The sequence below is a fragment of the Oncorhynchus mykiss genome, chromosome 5 (genome assembly GCF_013265735.2).
Source record: "Oncorhynchus mykiss isolate Arlee chromosome 5, USDA_OmykA_1.1, whole genome shotgun sequence".
Taxonomy (NCBI): Eukaryota; Metazoa; Chordata; class Actinopteri; order Salmoniformes; family Salmonidae; genus Oncorhynchus; species Oncorhynchus mykiss.
This window is the reverse complement of record NC_048569.1, coordinates 49,172,576-49,192,950: the sequence shown is the minus strand read 5'-3', so window position 1 is coordinate 49,192,950 and position 20,375 is coordinate 49,172,576. Positions and strand designations below refer to the sequence as shown.

Here is a 20,375-nt window from a genome sequence, read left to right as displayed (position 1 = left end):
ATTCTGCGGTTGGATCATTATTGAAGATTTATGATAAAAACATCCTAAAGATTGATTCTATACTTAGTTTGACAAGTTTCTACGGCTGTAACGGAACTTTTTAAACTTTTTGTGGTTTTTAAACTTTTTAAACTTTTTGAGGTTCGGCTGGACCTGTAAGGGATTTCCTCCTCTTCCAACCTCTTCTTCCGAAGAGGAGAGGCGAGAAGGATCGGAGGACCAATATGCAGCGTGGTTAAAGTTCATGGTTCTTTAAATCAGAGAAACTATACATGAACAGAATACAAAACAAGAAACGTGAATATCCGAAAACAGTCCCGTGTGGCACAAACACTGACACAGGAGACAACCACCCACAAAATACCCAAAGAATATGGCTGCCTAAATACGGTTCCCAATCAGAGACAACGATAAACACCTGCCTCTGATTGAGAAGCTGAAAGTTTAGAGGGACGGCCAGGTCTTGGTAGATTTGCAGTGGTCTGATACTCCTTCCATTTCAATATTATCGCTTGCACAGTGCTCCTTGGGATGTTTAAAGCTTGGGAAATCTTTTTGTGTCCAAATCCGGCTTCAAACTTCTTCACAACAGTATCTCGGACCTGCCTGGTGTGTTCCTTGTTCTTCATGATGCTCTCTGAGCTTTTAACGGACCTCTGAGACTATCACAGTGCAGGTGCATTTATACGGAGACTTGATTACACACAGGTGGATTGTATTTATCATCATTAGTCATTTAGGTCAACATTGGATCATTCAGAGATCCTCACTGAACTTCTGGAGAGTTTGCTGCACTGAAAGTAAAGGGGCTGAATAATTTTGCACGCTCAATTTTTCAGTTTTTGATTTGTTAAAAAAGTTTGAAATATCCAATAAATGTCGTTCCACTTCATGATTGTGTCCCACTTGTTGTTGATTCTTCACAAAAAAATACAGTTTTATAGCTTTATGTTTGAAGCCTGAAATGTGGCAAAAGGTCGCAAAGTTCAAAGGGGCCGAATACTTTCGCAAGGCACTGTATCTGCTGTCTGCTTTCCTGAGGTTTGTCTCTTGGTCTGTCTTTTTCCTCTCACTCAAACACGCACACACACACACACTTCTGTCACACTATTCACATATTAATACTTTCTCTCCTTATCCCTCCTCATCATCCCTTTCTCTCCACAGGGCCCTGATGGTCTTCCAGGAAAAATTGGTTTTTCGGGAGATGAGGTAAAATTAAGTTTCCTATCACTGTCATATTTCAACCCTGGTTATGTTACACTGGATAGCCCAGCCACTTAGTCCTAACTGATTTACTGACAGGCACGCCACTTGAGACAGGCAGCTTTTTTACAGTTTCTTGTTCTTAGGAGCTTGTAGGTACACAGTCATTTATTGATTTACTGTGTGTAGCAATTTCTTCAAGCGTATACTGCTTTACCTTGTAAGGAGAGGACTCACCTTATCCACTGTCAATATGGTGCACTCACAGAGCAGTGCTGCAACAAATATGCTAATTTGTATTTCAGTTGTAGCTGTGCGTTTATCATATGATGGTCAGTCTTTTCTTCGCCTGTGTTTGGTAGCACATTTGGTGTACGTTAGGTCAGCTATCTTGTATAGTTGTGGTCTTATTTTTCCTGCTTTTTTGTGCTCTCTCCCCAGGGGAAAATTGGAGAGCTGGGAGAAGCTGGACCTCAAGGGTTTCCCGTAAGTTCTAAGGTTTGAATCTTAAGCAACCTGCCTACACATAGTTTGAAGTACAATACCAACACAGCTACTGTAGTAGGTCAAAACTGTGTGCTGGAAAACCTTTTGTAAAGCATGGGTGGAGTAAGCATTTTTGTGCTATTTCTTTTTTTTTTCAGCTTCAGACTAATGCCTACTTTTCACTTAGAATGTCGTTTTTTGTTTTTAATAGTACTGCTTTTGGTCAGAGCTTTATATCTTATCTTATGACTGTCTGAAAGTGGGGATTTAACCCATCATTAACTGGCCACATGTTGAGTGTTGTTCTGCTTCCCCCTCGGTGCGTGTGTGTGTGTGTGTGTATCTGTTCTCTACACTCATTAGCTGTTATATCAATAGGGTATTCAAGGACCCTCTGGACCTCTAGGAGACCAAGGAATAGCAGGCGAGCCAGTAAGTCCCTCTCTCCATCTCCCCTACTCCTTATACTCTCTTACTATTCTACTTTCTCTGTCACCTTTCTCTCCATCTCCTCTCTCTCTATTTATACTCTATCCATTTCTACTCTCTCATCACTCCTCTCCTTTCTCTCTCCACCTCCCCCTCTCCTTCTACTCTCTTACTCTTCTACTTTCTCTGTAACCTTTCTCTCCATCTCTCTCTCTCTATTTATACTCTTTCTATTTCTCCTCTCTCATCACTCCTCTCCTTTCTAGATCCACCTCCCCCTCTCCTTTTCCTGTCTTTCTCTCTACTTTCTCCATCACCTTTCTCTCCATCTCTCTCTCTATTTATACTCTTTCTATTTCTCCTCATCACTCCTATCCTTTCTCTATCCACCTCCCCCTCTCCTCTACTGTCTCTCTCTCCTACTTTCACCATCACATTTCTCTCCATCTCCTCTCTCTCTATTTAAAGTCTTACTATTTCTCCTCTCTTCATCACTCCTCTCTTTTCTTTCACCATTTCCTCTCTCTCCATCTTCTCCCTTTTCTCTCTCCATTATATATTCTCCCTATTGATCTCCTCAACCCCATCTCCACCTCCTTCTCTTCATATGCCTCTCCTCTCTCCCTCTCCATCCTGAATAAATTGCCTCCACTTGTCTTTCACATTCATCTGTCTGCACATCATTGTCTTGCCAACACTGCCCTCTCTCTGTCTTTTGCTCTTACTGGGTTAATAAGCACTAAATCCATCATACTTAACAGAGTTCTCTCTCTGTATCCCTAAACAAGCCAGTTCACTCAGGGAGAGTGGCAGCTAGTTTATAAGAGATATATGAATGTCTATTAAAGATGTACACTTCCGGTTAAATGTTTTACAACACCTACTCATTTAAGGGTTTTTCTTTACTTGGACAATTTTCTAAATTGTACAATAATAGTGAAGACATCAAAACAATGAAATAACACATATGGAATCATGTAGTAACCAAAAAAAAGTGTAAAAAAAATCAAAATATATATTTATATTTGAGATTCTTCAAAGTAGCCTCCCTTTGCCTTGATGACAGCTTTGCACACTCTAGGCATTCTCTAAACCAGCTTCATGAGGTAGTCACCTGGAATGCATTTCAATTAATACGTGTGCCTTGTTAAAAGTTAATTTGTGGAATTTATTTTCTTCTTAATGCGTTTGAGCCAATCAGTTGTGTTAAGACAAGGTAGGGGTGGTATTCAGAAGACATCCCTATTTGGTAGAAGACCAATAACTTAATATGACAAGAACAGCTCAAATAAGCAAAGAGAAACGAAAGTCCATAATTACTTTATGACATGAAGGTCAGTCAATCTGGAAAATGTCAAGAACTATTAAAGTTTCTTTAATTGCAGTCGCAAAAACCATCAAGCCCTATGATGAAACTGGCTCTCATGAGGACCGCCACAGGAAAGGAAGACCCAGAGTTACCTCTGCTGTAGAGGATAAGTTCAATAGAGTTAACTGTACCTCAGATTGCACCCCGAATAAATGCTTCACAGAGTTCAAGTAACAGACACAACTCAACATCAACTGTTCAGAGGAGTCTGTGTGAATCAGGCCTTCATAGTTGAATTGCTGCAAAAAAACACTACTGAAGGACACCAATAAGAAGAAGAGACTTGCTTGGGCCAAGAAACACGAACAATGGACATTAGTGGTGGAAATACGTATTTTGGTCTGTATTTTGGTCTGTCCAAATATGACATTTTTGGTCCCAACCTTGTCTTTGTGAGACTCAGATTAGGTGAACGGATGATCTCTGCATGTGTGGTTCCCACCGTGGAGCATGGAGGAGGATGTGTGATGCTGTGGGGGTCCTTTGCTGGTGACACTGTCTGTGATCTATTTAGAATTCAAGGCACACTTAACCAACATGGCTACCACAGCATTCTACAGCGATACGCCATCCCATCTGGTTTGTGCTTAGTGGTACTATCATTTGTTTTTCAGCAGGACAATGACCCAACACACATCCAGGCTGTGTAAGGACTATTTGACCAAGAAGGAGAGTGATGTAGTGCTACATCCAATCACCCGACCTCAACTCAATTGAGATGGTTTGGGATTGGAGTTGGAACACAGAGTGAAGTACAAGCAGCCAACAAGTGTTCAGCATATGTGGGAACTCCTTCAAAGTTGTTGTAAAAACATTCCAGGTGAAGCTGGTTGAAAGAATGCCAAGCGTGAGCACAGCTGTCATCAAGGCAACGGGTAGCTACTTTGAAGAATCTCAAATGTAAAATATACTTTCTTTCAACACTTTCTTGGTTACTACATGATTCCTTATGTACTATTTCACAGTTTTGATGTCTTCACTATTATTCTACAATGTAGAAAATAGAAAAAATAAAGAAAACCCTTGAATCATTATCTGTGTCCAAACGTTTGACTGGTACTGTAGGTTAAGCACATGGAGTAATGAGTAGGATCCTGTATTTTCACATGTAAAAGTGATTGCTTTTGATAAAAAGGCTTTATCTATCTTCCCAATGAAAACTAGTTTGAAAATGTGAATATATATTTATGAAAAGAGAAATTGGACTTTGCGGAATGTTTCTGAACGATGCACCATATTGATTTTGTTGATAACATGACCGAGCTACGCAGATTACTGTTCGATTTGAGGAGGACGTTCCTCCTGCACCGCTTTTGCCTGTTCACGTCACGGGCCATAGACACGGCTCCGGTTAATAGAACTTCCTCACTGTTTTTTTTTATTTTTTTTATTTATTTCACCTTTATTTAACCAGGTAGGCTAGTTGAGAACAAGTTCTCATTTGCAACTGCGACCTGGCCAAGATAAAGCATAGCAGTGTGAACAGACAACACAGAGTTACACATGGAGTAAACAATTAACAAGTCAATAACACAGTAGAAAAAAAGGAGAGTCTATATACATTGTGTGCAAACGGCATGAGGAGGTAGGCGAATAATTACAATTTTGCAGATTAACACTGGAGTGATAAATGATCAGATGGTCATGTACAGGTAGAGATATTGGTGTGCAAAAGAACAGAAAAGGAAATAAACAAAAACAGTATGGGGATGAGGTAGGTAAAAAATGGGTGGGCTATTTACCGATAGACTATGTACAGCTGCAGCGATCGGTTAGCTGCTCAGATAGCAGATGTTTGAAGTTGGTGAGGGAGATAAAAGTCTCCAACTTCAGCGATTTTTGCAATTCGTTCCAGTCACAGGCAGCAGAGAACTGGAACGAAAGGCGGCCAAATGAGGTGTTGGCTTTAGGGATGATCAGTGAGATACACCTACTGGAGCGCGTGTTACGGGTGGGTGTTGCCATCGTGACCAGTGAACTGAGATAAGGCGGAGCTTTACCTAGCATGGACTTGTAGATGACCTGGAGCCAGTTGGTCTGGCGACGAATATGTAGCGAGGGCCAGCCGACTAGAGCATACAGGTCGCAGTGGTGGGTGGCATACAGTGCCTTGCGAAAGTATTCGGCCCCCTTGAACTTTGCGACCTTTTGCCACATTTCAGGCTTCAAACATAAAGATATAAAACTGTATTTTTTTGTGAAGAATCAACAACAAGTGGGACACAATCATGAAGTGGAACTACATTTATTGGATATTTCAAACTTTTTTAACAAATCAAAAACTGAAAAGCGGGTGAATATTTTCGCAAGACACTGTAGCTAAATAATGATGGGTTATGCAAAATAATCTTCTAACCTATAGAATCTGTCTCTTGCGCAATATGCACGCACCTGTGCTCCGCTGGCCTCTCTCCTTAACCTTTTTGGGATATGGGGCAGCATTTTCACTTTTGGATGAATAGTGTGCCCAGAGTGAACTGCCTCCTACTCTGTCCCAGATGCTAATATATGCATATTATTATTAGTATTGGATAGAAAACACTCTGAAATTTCTAAAGCTGATTGAATGATGTCTGTGAGTTTAACAGAACTCATATGTCAGGTGAAAACCTGAGAAAAATCCAACCAGGAAGTGGGGCATCTGAGGTTTGTAGTTTTTCAAAGCTTGGCCTACTGAATACACATTGAGATATGGATGAGGTTGCACTTCCTAGGGCTTACACTAGATGTCAACCGTTTTTAGAAACTGGTTTGAGGATTCTACTATAAAGGAGGGGCTCATAAGACCTCTTTGAGTCAGTGGTCAGGCAGAGAGCCTCGGTCTCATGACTTGCGCTCCCGACAGACTTACCTCTCGTTCCAATGCTTTTCTGAAGACAAAGGAATTCTCCGGTTGGAACATTATTGATGTTTTATGTTAAAAACATCCTAACGATTGATTCCATACATCGTTTGACATGTTTCTAAAGGACTGTAATGGAACCTTTCAAGTTTTTGCCTGGACAAAATGCTCACGCCTCATGAAGATGGATTACTGGGCTGAACACGCTAACAAGTGGCTATTTGGACATAAATGATGGATCTTTATGGAACAAATCAGTCATTTATTGTCGAACTGGGATTCCTGGGAGTGCCTTCTGATGAAGATCATCAAAGGTAAGTAAATATTTATGGTGTTGTTTCTAACTTTGTTGATTCCAAAATTGTGGATATTCCTTTGGCTGTTTTGGGCTCTGAGCGCCCTTCTCAGATTATGCTTTTTCCGTAAAGTTTTTTTGAAATCTGACACAGTGGTTGCATTAAGGAGAAGTCTATCTTCAATTCTGTGAATAACATGAGAATGGGGGCCTGATCGGTCCTCCTTTTCATGTAGTCCACAATCATCTTTGTCTTGATCACGTTGAGGGAGAGGTTGTGGTCCTGGCACCACAAGGCCAGGTCTCTGATCTCCTCCCTATAGGCTGTCTCATCATTGTCGGTGATCAGGCCTAACACTATTGTGTCATCGGCAAACTTAATGATGGTGTTGGAGTCGTTCCTGGCCATGCAGTCATGAGTGAACAGGGAGTACAGGAGGGGACTGAGCATGAACCCCTGAGGGGCCCGCGTGTTGAGGATAAGCACAGCGGATGTGTTGTTCTCTACCCTAACCACGTGGGGGGTGGCCCGTCAGGAAGTTCAGGATCCAATTGCAGAGGAAGGTGTTCAGTCCCAGGGTCCTTAGCTTAGTGATGAGCTTTGAGGGCACTATGGTGTGAACACTGAGCTGTAGTCAATAGCATAGTGTTCCTTTTGTCCAGGTGGGAAAGGACAATGTTGGGGCGGTATGCAAATTGGATGGGTCTAGGGTTTCTGGGATAATGGTGTTAATGTGAGCCATGACCAGCCTTTCAAAGTACATGGCTACAGATGTGATGTGCTAGGGGTCGGTAGTCATTTAGGCAGGTTACCTTAGTGTTATTGAGCACAGGGACCAGGGTGGTCTGCTTGAAACATGTTGGTATTACAGACTCCGTCAGGGACTGGTTGAAAATGTCAGTGAAGACACTTGCCATTTGGTTAGCGCATGCTCCGAATACACTTCCTGGTAATCCGTCTGGCCCTGCGGCCTTGTAAATGTTGACCTGCTTAAAGGTCTTACTCACATTGGCTACGTAGAGTGTGATCACACAATAATTTGGAACATCTGATGCTTTCATGCATTCTTCAGTGTTACTTGCCTCGAGGCATAGACGTAACTTAGCTTGTCTGGTAGGTTTGTGTCACTGGGCAGCTAGTGGATGTGCTTCCCTTTGTAGTCTAACCCGTAAGCCCTGCCTCATCCGACGAGCATCGGAGCCGGTGTAGTACGATTTAATCTTAGTCCTGTATTGAAGCTTTGACTGTTTTATGGTCCATTGGAGGGTTTAGCGAGATTTCTTATAAGCTTCCGGGTTAGAGTACCGCTCCTTGAAAGCGGCAGCTCTACCCTTTAGCTCAGTGCAGATTTTGCCTGTAATCCATGGCTTCTGGTTGGGGTATGTACGTACGGTCACTGTGGGGATGACGTCATCGATGCACTTATTGATAAAGCCAGTAACTAATGTAGCGTGGCTGGGAGCTCACTCCCAGTGATGCGCTGGGCCGCCCACACTACCCTCTGTAGGGCCTTCTGTTCGAAGGTGGTGCAATTTCCATACCAGACGGTGATGAAATCAGTTAGGATGCTCTCGATCGTGCAGCTGTAAAAGTTCCTCAGGATCTGAGGAGCCATGCATTTCACGATCAGCTCCTAGGTCTTGCTGACATCTGTGTCATTGGCGTTGTTAATCAGGCCTACCACCATCGTGTCATCAACAAACGTTATGATAGAGTTGGAGTCGTGGGTGGCTACACAGTTGTAGGTGAACAGGGAGTATAGCAGGGGGCTAAGCACACACCTCTGATGAGGGAGTGGGGGTGTTGCCCACTCTTAGCACCTTGGGTAAGCTCCGGAAGTCCAAGATCCAGTTGCAGTTATGAGCTTGGAGGGCGTTAAGGTTTTCAACACTGAGCTGTAGTCGATGAACAGAATCCTCACATAGGTATTCCTCTTTTCTAGATGGGAGAGGGCATTGTGGAGTACAATTGAGTTTGCGTTGTCTGTGGATCTGTTGAAGCGGTATGCAAATTGGAGTGGATTCACGGTGTCTGGGATGATGAGTGGATGTGTGCCTTGACCAGCCTTTCAAAGCACTTCATTATCACAGATGTGAGTGATACAGGGCGGGAGTCATTGTGGCAGGATGCCTTAGAGTTTTTGGGAACAAGAATGATGGTAGTCAGTTTGAAATATGTGTGGATTACAGACTGGGACAAGGAGTTGTGTGTGACTGTGAAGACACTTGTCAGTTGGTCTGCACATGTCCTGAAGACACGTCCTTGAATACCGTCTGGCACTGCGGTCATATGAGTTTGGACCCACTTAAAAACCTTACTTACATAAGCCTCGGAGAGAGAGATCACCCAGTCCTCCGGATCAGCGGGGGCCCTCATGCAGGGCTCTGTGTTGTTTTTGTCGAAGTTTTCATTAAAAGGCATTGAGTTTGTCTGGTAGAGAGACATCGTTGGGCAGATCACAGCTAGGGCTAATTTTGTAGTCTGTAATGTACAGATTTTTCTGAATTTGATGTCCTGTCCGCTCTGTGAATGGAGAATCCATCGAGTTGGATAGTCATGGGGGGTATCTTGTCCTAAAGCCATGTTTCAGAAAAACAGAAAATATTGCAGTTACAAGTGTGTAATTTTAGCACTAGCAGTAAAGTTACTACAGTAGCTTACAACTAACGTTACTACAGTAGCTTGCTAGCTAGTTTTTGTTGGACGCATTCAACATTGTATGTGTAGCACTTGCTCTGTAGTATGAGTAGTATTATGATTTTAATTGTAAAATATATTTAATTAATTAATGAAGATTGAAAAATGTAAACATGAACATTGCATTTTTTTAAATATATACTGTGGGGCAAAAAAGTATTTAGTCAGTCACCAATTGTGCATGTTCTCCCACTTAAAAAGATGAGAGAGGCCTGTAATTTTCATCATAGATACACTTCAACTATGACAGACAAAATGAGAAAAAAAAACTGAAAATCACATTGTAGGATTTTTTATGAATTTACTTGCAAATTATGGTGGAAAATAAGTATTGGGGATGCGGTAGGTATTTGGGTTGGCTATTAACAGATGGGCTATGTACAGCGATCGGTAAATTGCTCAGATAGCTGATGCTTAAAGGTAGAGAGGGAGATATGAGTCTCTAGCTTCAGTGATTTTTGTAATTCGTTCTAGTCATTGGCAGCAGAGAACTGGAAGGAAAGGCGGCCAAAGGAAGAATAGGCTTTGGGGCTGACCAGTGAAATATACCTGCTGCAGTGCGTGCTACGGGTGGGTGCTGCTATGGTGACCAGTGAGCTGAGATAAGACGGGGTTTACCTAGCAAAGACTTATAGATGACCTGGAGCCAGTGGGTTTGGCGACGAATATGTAGCGAGGGCCAACCAACGAGATCGTACAGGTCGCTTTGGTGGGTAATATATGGGGCTTTGGTGACTTTGGCACTGTGATAGACTGCATCCAATTTGCTGAGTAGAGTGTTGGAAGCTATTTTATAAATGACATCGCCAAAGTTAAGGATCGGTAGGATAGTCAATTTTACGAGGGTATGTTCGGCAGCATGAGTGAAGGATGCTTTGTTGTGGAAGAGGAAGCCAATTCTAGATTTAATTTTGGATTGGAGATGCTTTTAATGTGAGTCTGGAAGGAGAGTTTACAGTCTAACCAGACCCCTAGGTATTTGTTGTCCACATATTCTAAGTCAGAACCGTCCAGAGTAGTCATCACTACTCTGGACGGACTGGCAGGTGCGGGCAGCGATCGGTTGAAGAGCATGCATTTAGTTTTACTTGCATTTAAGAGTAGTTGGAGGCCACGGAAGGAGTGTTGTATGGCATTGAAGCTCGTCTGGAGGTTAGTTAACACAGTGTCCAAAGAAGGACCAGAAGTATACAGAATGGTGTTGTCTGTGTAGAGGTGGATCAGAGAATAACCAGCAGCAAGAGCGACATCATTGATGTGTACAGAGAAAAGAGTCGGCCCAAGAATTGAACCCTGTGGCACCCCCATAGAGATTGCCAGAGGTCCGGACAATAGGCCATCTGATTTGACACACTGAACTCTGTCTGAGAAGTAGTTGATGAACCAGGCGAGGCAGTCATTTTAGAAACCAAGGCTGTTGATTCTGCCGATAATGTGGTGATTGACAGAGTCGAAAGCTTTGGCCAGATCGATGAATACAGCTGCACAGTAGCAAAAGATAATCTCGGTGGCGGTTATGATATCGTTTAGGACCTTGAGCATGGCTGAGGTGTACCGCGGAAGCTTTCCATTCTTTGCGGATCTCAGCCGATACGAAAGAAAGGTTGAACAGGCTAGTAATAGGGGTTGCAACATTTTTGCCGGATAATTTTAGAAAGAGAGGGTCCAGATTGTCTAGCCCGGCTGATTTGAAGGTGTCCAGATTCTGTAGCTCTTTCAGAACATCAGCTATCTGGATTTGGGTGAAGGAGAAATGGGGCTTGGGCAAGTTGCTGTGGGGGCTGCAGGGCTTTTTACCGGGGTAGGTGTAGCCAGGTGGAAAGCATGGCCAGCCATAGGAAAAAGGCTTATTGGAATTCTCAATTATCATGGATTTATTGGTGGTGACAGTGTTTCCTAGCCTCAGTGCAGTGGGCAGCTGGGAGGAGGTGCACTTATTCTCCATGGAGAATAAGAGTTTGTGCAACAGGATGCAAGTTTCTGTTTGAAAAAGCTAGTATTTGCTTTCCTAACCTCCTGTGTACATTGGTTCCTAACTTCCCTGAAAACTTCCCTGTTCGATGCTAATGCAGTATGCTACAGGATGTTTTTGTGCTGGTCAAGGGCAGTCAGGTCTTGAGTGAACCAAGGACTATAGCTGTTCCTGGTTAAAAAAAAATTACAATGGGGCATGCTTATTTAAGATGTTGAGGAAAGCACTTTTAAAGAATAACCAGGCATCCTCTACTGATGGAATGAGGTCAATATCATTCCAGGATACCCGGCCAGGTCGATTAGAAAGGCCTGCTCGCTGAAGTGTCATTGACATCTGTCATTGGCTTCATCAATAAGTGCATCGATGACGTCGTCCCCACAGTGACCGTAAGTACGTACCCCAACCAGAAGCCATGGATTACAGGCAGCATCCGCACTGAGCTACAGCTGTCATTTTCAAGGAGCTGGACTTTAACCCAGAAGCTATAAGAAATCCCGCTTTGCCCTCCGACGATCCATCAAACAAGCAAAGCGGCAATACAGGACGAAAATCGAATCGTACTACACTGGCTTTGACGCTCAACGGATGTGGCAGGGTTTGCAAACCATTACAGACTACAAAGGGAAGCACAGGCGAGAGCTGCCCAGTAACACAAGCCTACCAGATGAGCTGAACTACTTCTATGCTCACTGCGAGACATGCATGAGAGATTCTATTAATCAGTTGGTCTCTATAAGCTTCAATGTGAGGTCCTAAACTTAGCATGAAAGTGCATCCTTGTAGGTGTGTGGGCTATATAGTCAAAATGTTTGGGTTAAGTTTAGCCAATGGCCATGGGATAAGCTGAGCCACTGGCAGATTGATCAAATTGAAGTGTTTTCTTCCCAGGTGTAATGTAATGCAAGTTGAGCCTGTCCTGCGGCTCAATACACAGGATTTACAGCATCCTGCAATATATGTAGCAATCTTTGTTTGAAAATAATACTACATTTCCCTTGACGGAGTGATGCTGATGTGCTTTGAAAGGCTGTTCTTGTCTTGACTTCAACATCATCATCCCGGATACCCTAGACCCACTCCAATTCAAATACCACCCCAACAGATCCACAGATGATGCAATCTCAATTGCACTCCACACTGCCCTTTCGAACCTGGACAAAAGGAACACCTATGTGAAAATGCTGTTCATTGACTACAGCTCAGCGTTCAACACCATAGTGGCCTCAAAGCTCATCACTAAGCTAAGGACCCTGGGACTAAACACCTCCCTCTGCAACTTGATCTTGGACTTCCTGACGGGCCGCTCGCAGGTGGTAAGGGTAGGCAACAACACGTCTGCCACGCCGATCTTCAACACTGGGGCCCCTCGGGGTGTGTGCTTAGTCTCTTCCTGTACTCCCTGTTCACCCACAACTGCATGGCCAACACAACTCCAACACCATCATTAAGTTTGCAGATGACACAACAGTGGTAGGCCTGATCACCAATAACGATGAGACAGCCTATAGGGAGGACGTCAGAGACCTGGCAGTGTGGTGCCAGGACAACAACCTCTCACTCAATGTGAGCAAGACAAAGAAGCTGATCGTGGACTACAGGAAAAGGCGGGACAAACAGGCCCCCATTATTAACATTGATGGGACTGTAGTGGAGAGGGTCGAGAGTTTCAAGTTCCTTGGTTTCCACATTACCAACGAACTATCATTGTCCAAACATACCAAGACAATCGTGAAGAGGGCACGACAACTCCTTTGCCCCCTCAGGAGACTGAAAATATTTGGCATGAGTCCGAAGATCCTCAAAAAGTTCTACAGCTGCACCATTGAGAGCATGGTGCAGACACCGTCTGGTATGGCAAGTGCTCGGCATCTGGTGTCAGAGGAAAGCCCAACATTTTTTCAAAGACTCCAATCACCCAAGTCATGGACTGTTTTCTCTGCTACCGTACGGCAAGCGGTACCGGAGAGCCGAGTCTAGGACCAAAAGGCTCCTTAACAGCTTCTACCCCCAAGCCATAAGACTGCTGAACAATGAATCAAGTGGCAACCCGGACTATCTACATTGACCCCCCCCCCCCCCCCCCCCCCGCTGTCTAGTATCTGTACATAGTCACTTCATCCCTACCGACATGTACAAATTACCTCGACTAACCTGTACCCCCGCATATTGACTCAGTACCTGTACCCCCTGTATATATCCTCGTTATTGTTATTTTACTGTGTTACTTTTTATTATTTTTTACTTTAGTTTATTTGGCAAATATGTTCTTAACTCTATCTTGTGCTGCACTGTTGGTTAAGTGCTTGTAAATAAGAATTTCACGGTAAGGTTTTTGTATTCGGTGCATGTGACAAATAAAGTTTGATTTAAATGTAAAAATTCCCTCAACTTACCCCATTGTCCCCTACTCATTTTTGGGCAGCACCTGTTCTCTTGTAACTTGATCCACCAACCTTGACCTGACTGTAGCCCTCGTGAATCCATGTAGTGAAACAGAACGTAGGCTCATAAGATGAGGATGGTTGAACAAGGATAGTTCTCATGTTGTTTGAGCACAAAGCTGCATTGGTTTCTCTTATATGACCATCTCTCATCAACATTGTGTCTCTGCTGTGTTTTCTAGGGACTCCCTGGGCCAGTGGGGACAGTGGGGCCACTAGGAGAAACTGGTCTACAGGTGAGAATTCACACATACAGTACACACACACATGCATGCTCACACGTACACTCATGCGCGCACGCACACACACACACACATGCACATGTACACACACTGTATCACTCTCTCTCACACACACACAGACACATACACATTCACATCGTCTGGTCTCACTAGTTGAATCAGGATGTACCTGTTTGTTCTATAATGAATAATTGATTGACTGATTTTATTTGTCATATAAAAACACACTACTGTTCAAAAGTTTGGGGTCACTTAGAAATGTCCTTGTTTTTTAAAGAAAACCACCTTTTTTGTCCATTATAATGACATCAAATTGATCATAAATACAGTGTAGACATTGTTAATGTCTAATTGACTATTGTAGCTGGAAAATGGAAGATTTCTTATGGGCTATCTACATAGGCCCATTATCAGAAACCATCACTCCTGTGTTCCAATGGCATGTTGTGTTAGCTAATTCAAGTTTATAATTTTAAAAGGTAAATTTATCATTAGAAAACCCTTTTACAGTTATGTTAGCACAGCTGAAAACTGTTGTCCTGATTAAAGAGCAATAAAACTGGCCTTCTTTACACTAGTTGAGTATCTGGAGTATCAGCTGGTATTCTGTCTATAGTGGAGTGTCCAGCACAGTCATCGGATCTCAACCCTATTGAGCTGTTGCTGGAGCAGCTTGTCCCTATGGTACATAAGAAGTGCCCATCAAGCCAATCGACCTTGTGGGAGGTGCTTCAGGAATCATGGGGTGAAATCTCTTCAGATTACCTCAACAAATTGACAACTACAATGCCAAAGGTCTGCAAGGCTGTAATTGCTGCAAATGGAGGATTCTTTGACGAAAGCAAAGTTTGAAGGACAATTATTATTTCAATTAAAAATCATTATTTATAACCTTGTCAACATCTTCATATTTCCTATTCATTTTGCTACTAATTTCATGTATGTTTTCATGGAAAACAAGGGCATTTCTAAGTGATACCGAACTTCTGAACGGTAGTGTATATACACAGTGTATATAAAGTGCATTCGGAAAATTTTCAGACCCCTTGACATTTTCCACATTTTGTTAGCTACAGTATTATTCTTTTATTTTTCCTCGTCAATCTACACACAATACCCCATAATGACAAAGCAAAAACTGTTTTTTTAGAAATGTTTGCTCATTTATATAAAGTAACTGAAATATCACATTTACAGTGCCTTGCGAAAGTATTCGGCCCCCTTGAACTTTGCGACCTTTTGCCACATTTCAGGCTTCAAACATAAAGATATAAAACTGTATTTTTTTGTGAAGAATCAACAACAAGTGGGACACAATCATGAAGTGGAACGACATTTATTGGATATTTCAAACTTTTTTAACAAATCAAAAACAGAAAAATTGGACGTGCAAAATGATTCAGCCCCCTTAAGTTAATACTTTGTAGCGCCACCTTTTGCTGCGATTACAGCTGTAAGTCGCTTGGGGTATCTCTATCAGTTTTGCACATCGAGAGACTGAAATCTTTTCCCATTCCTCCTTGCAAAACAGCTCGAGCTCAGTGAGGTTGGATGGAGAGCATTTGTGAACAGCAGTTTTCAGTTCTTTCCACAGATTCTCGATTGGATTTAGGTCTGGACTTTGACTTGGCCATTCTAACACCTGGATATGTTTATTTTTGAACCATTCCATTGTAGATTTTGCTTTATGTTTTGGATCATTGTCTTGTTGGAAGACAAATCTCCGTCCCAGTCTCAGGTCTTTTGCAGACTCCATCAGGTTTTCTTCCAGAATGGTCCTGTATTTGGCTCCATCCATCTTCCCATCAATTTTAACCATCTTCCCTGTCCCTGCTGAAGAAAATCAGGCCCAAACCATGATGCTGCCACCACCATGTTTGACAGTGGGGATGGTGTGTTCAGCTGTGTTGCTTTTACGCCAAACATAACGTTTTGCATTGTTGCCAAAAAGTTCAATTTTGGTTTCATCTGACCAGAGCACCTTCTTCCACATGTTTGGTGTGTCTCCCAGGTGGCTTGTGGCAAACTTTAAACAACACTTTTTATGGATATCTTTAAGAAATGGCTTTCTTCTGCCACTCTTCCATAAAGGCCAGATTTGTGCAATATACGACTGATTGTTGTCCTATGGACAGAGTCTCCCACCTCAGCTGTAGATCTCTGCAGTTCATCCAGAGTGATCATGGGCCTCTTGGCTGCATCTCTGATCAGTCTTCTCCTTGTATGAGCTGAAAGTTTAGAGGGACGGCCAGGTCTTGGTAGATTTGCAGTGGTCTGATACTCCTTCCATTTCAATATTATCGCTTGCACAGTGCTCCTTGGGATGTTTAAAGCTTGGGAAATCTTTTTGTGTCCAAATCCGGCTTTAAACTTCTTCACAACAGTATCTCGGACCTGCCTGGTGTGTTCCTTGTTCTACATGATGCTCTCTGAGCTTTTAACGGACTTCTGAGACTATCACAGTGCAGGTGCATTTATACGGAGACTTGATTACACACAGGTGGATTGTATTTATCATCATTAGTCATTTAGGTCAACATTGGATCATTCAGAGATCCTCACTGAACTTCTGGAGAGAGTTTGCTGCACTGAAAGTAAAGGGGCTGAGTAATTTTGCACGCCCAATTTTTCAGTTTTTGATTTGTTAAAAAAGTTTGAAATATGCAATAAATGTCGTTCCACTTCATGATTGTGTCCCACCTGTTGTTGATTCTTCACAAAAAAATACAGTTTTATATCTTCATGTTTGAAGCCTGAAATGTGGCAAAAGGTCGCAAAGTTCAAGGGGGCCGAATACTTTCGCAAGGCACTGTGCATAAGTAATCAGCTCTGACGCTTGATGGATGTGGCATGGCTTGCAAACTATTACAGACTACAAAGGGAAGCACAGCTGAGAGCTGCCTAGTGACAAGCTAAATAACTTCTGTGCTCGCTTCGAGGAAAGGAAAACTGAAACATGCATGAGAGCATCAGCTGTTAAGGACGACTGTGTAATCACGCTCTCCACAGCCGGTATGAGTAGACCTTTTAAACAGGTCAACATTCACAAGGTCGCAGGGCCAGACAGATTACCAGGATGTGTACTCGGAGCATGCACTGAAAAACTGGCAAGTGTCGTCACTGACAATTTCAACCTCTCCCTGTCTGAGTCTGTAAGACCACCATAGTCCCATGTTTCAAGCAGAACACCATAGTTTCTCTACCCAAGAACACTAAGATAACCTGCCTAAATGACTACCGACCTGTAGCACTCACGTATGTAGCCATGAAATGCTTTGAAAAGCTGGTAATGGCCCACATTAACACTATTATCCCAGAAACCCTAGACCCACTTCAATTTGCATACCGCCCCAAACAGAGCTACAGATGATACAATCTCTATTGCACTCCACACTGCCCTTTCACACCTGGACAAAATTAAGACATATGTGAGACTGTTATTCATTGACTACAGCTCAGCGTTCAACATCATAGTGCCCTCAAAGCTCATCACTAAGCTAAGCACCCTGGGACTAAACACCTCCTTCTGCAACTGGATCCTGGACTTCCTGACGGGCCACCCCCCAGGTGGTAAGGGTAGGTAAACAATACATCCTCCACACTGATCTTCAACATGGGGGCCCCTCAGGAGTGCATGCTCAGTCCCCTCCGGGACTCCCTTTTCACTCATGACTGCATGGCCAGGCGCGACTCCAACACCATCATTAAGTTTGCCAATGACACAACAGTGGTGAGCCTGATCACCGACAACGTCGCCACAACCTATACGAAGGAGGTCAGAGACCTGACCGTGTGGTGCAAGGACAACAACCTCTCCCTCAACGTGATCAAGACAAAGGAGATGATTGTGGAATATAGGAAAAGAAGGACCGAGCACACTCCCATTCTCATCGATGGGGCTGTAGCAGGTTCAGAGCTTCAATTTTCTTGGCGTCCACATCACCAGCAAACTAACATGGTCCAAGCACACCAAGACAGTCATGAAGAGGGCACGAAAAAACCTATTCCCCCTCAGGAGACTGAAAAGATTTGTCATGGGTCCTCAGATCCTCTACAGCTGCATCATTGAGAGCATCACTGCCTGTTATGGCATCTGCTCGGCCTCCGACCGCAAGGCACAACAGAGAGTAGTGCGTACGGCCCAGTACATCACCGGGGCCAAGCTTCCTGCCATGCAGGACCTCTATACCAGGAGGTGTCAGAGGAATGCCCTAAAAATTGTCAAAGACTCCAGCCACCCTAGTCATAGACTGTTCTCTCTGTTACCGCACAGCAAGCAGTACCGGAGCGCCAAGTCTAGGTCCAAGAGGCTTCTAAACAGCTTCTACCCCCAAGCCATAAGACTCCTGAACATTAATTATGGCTTCTACCCCCAAGCCATATGACTCCTGAACACTAATTAAATGGCTACCAAGACTATTTGCATTGCCCCCACCCCCCCTCTTCTACACTGCTGCTACTCTCTGTTGTCATCTATGCATAGTCACTTTAATAACTCTACCTACATACACACTGATATTTCTCTGTACCGGTACCCCCTGTATATACAGTGCCTTGCAAAATTATTCAACCTATAATTTAAATTGATTTTTATTTGGATTTCATGTAATGGACATACACAAAATAGTCAAAATTGGTGAAGTGAAATGGAAAAAATAGCTTGTTTCAAAAAAATGCAAAAAAATGGAAAAGTGGTGTATTCACCCCATTTGCTATGAAGCCGCTAAATACGATCTGGTGCAACCAATTGCCTTCAGATGTCACATAATTAGTTTGATTGCACACAGGTGGACTTTATTTAAGTTTGACATGATATGTCACATGATCTCAGTATACACCTGTTCTGAAAGGCCCCAGAGTCTGCAACACCACTAAGCAGGGTGCACCAAAAAAAAATTTGAAACTTTGAACATCCCACGGAGCACCCTTAAATCCATTATTAGAAATGGAAAGAATATGGCACCACAACAAACCTGCCAACAGTCGGCCGCCCACCAAAACTCATGGACCAGGCAAGAGACCAAAGATAACCCTGAAGTAGCTGCAAAGCTCCACAGTGGAGATTTGAGTATCTGTCCATAGGATCACTTTAAGCCATACACTCCACAGACCTGGGCTTTATGGAAGAGTGGCCAGAAAAAAGACATTGCTTGAAGAAAAAAATAAGCAAACACGTTTGGTGTTCGCCAAGACTCCCCAAACATATGGAAGAAGGTACCCTGGTCAGATGAGACTAAATTCTTGAGGGAAACCTGTTTCAGTCTTCCAGAGATTTGAGACTGGGGCGGAGGTTCACCTTTCAGCAGGACAATGACCCTAAGCATACTGCTAAAGCAATGCTTGAGTGGTTTAAGGGGAAACATTTACATGTCTTGGAATGGCCTAGTCAAAGCCCAGACCTCAATCCAATTGAGATTATGTGGTATGATGTAAAGATTGCTGTACACCAGCGGAACCCATCCAACTTGAAAGAGCAGTTTTTCCTTGAAGAATGGGCAAACATCCCAGTGGCTAGATGTGCCAAGCTTATGGAGACATACCCCAAGAGACTTGCAGCTGTAATTGCTGCAAAAGGGGGCGCTACAAAGTATTAACTTTGAGGGGGGGGGGGGTGAATGGTTATGCACGCTCAAGTTTTCTGTTTTTTTGGTCTTATTTCTTGTTTGTTTCACAAGAGAAAATATTTTGCATCTTCAAAGTGGAAGGCATGTTGTGTAAATCAAATGATACAAACTCCCCAAAAATCTATTTTTAATTCTAGGTTGTAAGCCAACATAATGAGAGAAATGGCAAGGGGGGTGAATACTGTCGCAAGCCACTGTAGCCTCGCTATTGTTATCTTACTGCTGCTCTGTAGTAATTTGTTGTATTTCTTACTAATTTAAAGTATTTTCTTTACTGCATTGTTGGTTAAGAGCTTGTAAATGTCTACACCTTTTATATTCAGAGCATGTGATTTCTACAATTTTATTTGATTTAATGAGACGCTTTACTCAATACTTTTTTGTTGCACCTTTGGATGCGATTACAGGCACGAGTCTTCTTAGGTATGACGCTACAAGCTTGGCACACCTGTATTTGGCGAGTTTCTCCCATTATTCTCTGCAGATCCTCTCAAGCTCTGTCAGGTTGGATGGGGAGCGTTGCTGCACAGCTATTTTCAGGTCTTTCCAGAGATGTTCGATCGGATTCAAGTCAATAAATCAAATGCATTTATAAAGCCCTTCTTACATCAGCTGATGTTACAAAGTACTGTACAGAAACCCAGCCTAAAACCCCAAACAGCAAGCAATGCAGGTGTAGAAGCACGGTGGCTAGGAAAAACTCCCGAAAACTCCTCAACCTAGGAAGAAACCTAGAAAGGAACCAGTCCTCTTCTGGGTGTTCCAGGT

General features: G+C 43.1%; 1 protein-coding gene across 1 annotated transcript in view; it reads left to right on the top strand.

The window, feature by feature from the left end:
* col27a1a (collagen, type XXVII, alpha 1a) overlaps positions 1-20,375 on the top strand; it is a 282,454-nt gene that overhangs the window by 178,038 nt on the left and 84,041 nt on the right. The window contains exons 30-33 of the mRNA XM_036977752.1: positions 1,168-1,212; positions 1,648-1,692; positions 2,071-2,124; positions 13,924-13,977. Coding sequence (XP_036833647.1) covers positions 1,168-1,212; positions 1,648-1,692; positions 2,071-2,124; positions 13,924-13,977 — 198 coding nt within the window. The remainder of the gene's footprint in view (positions 1-1,167; positions 1,213-1,647; positions 1,693-2,070; positions 2,125-13,923; positions 13,978-20,375) is intronic.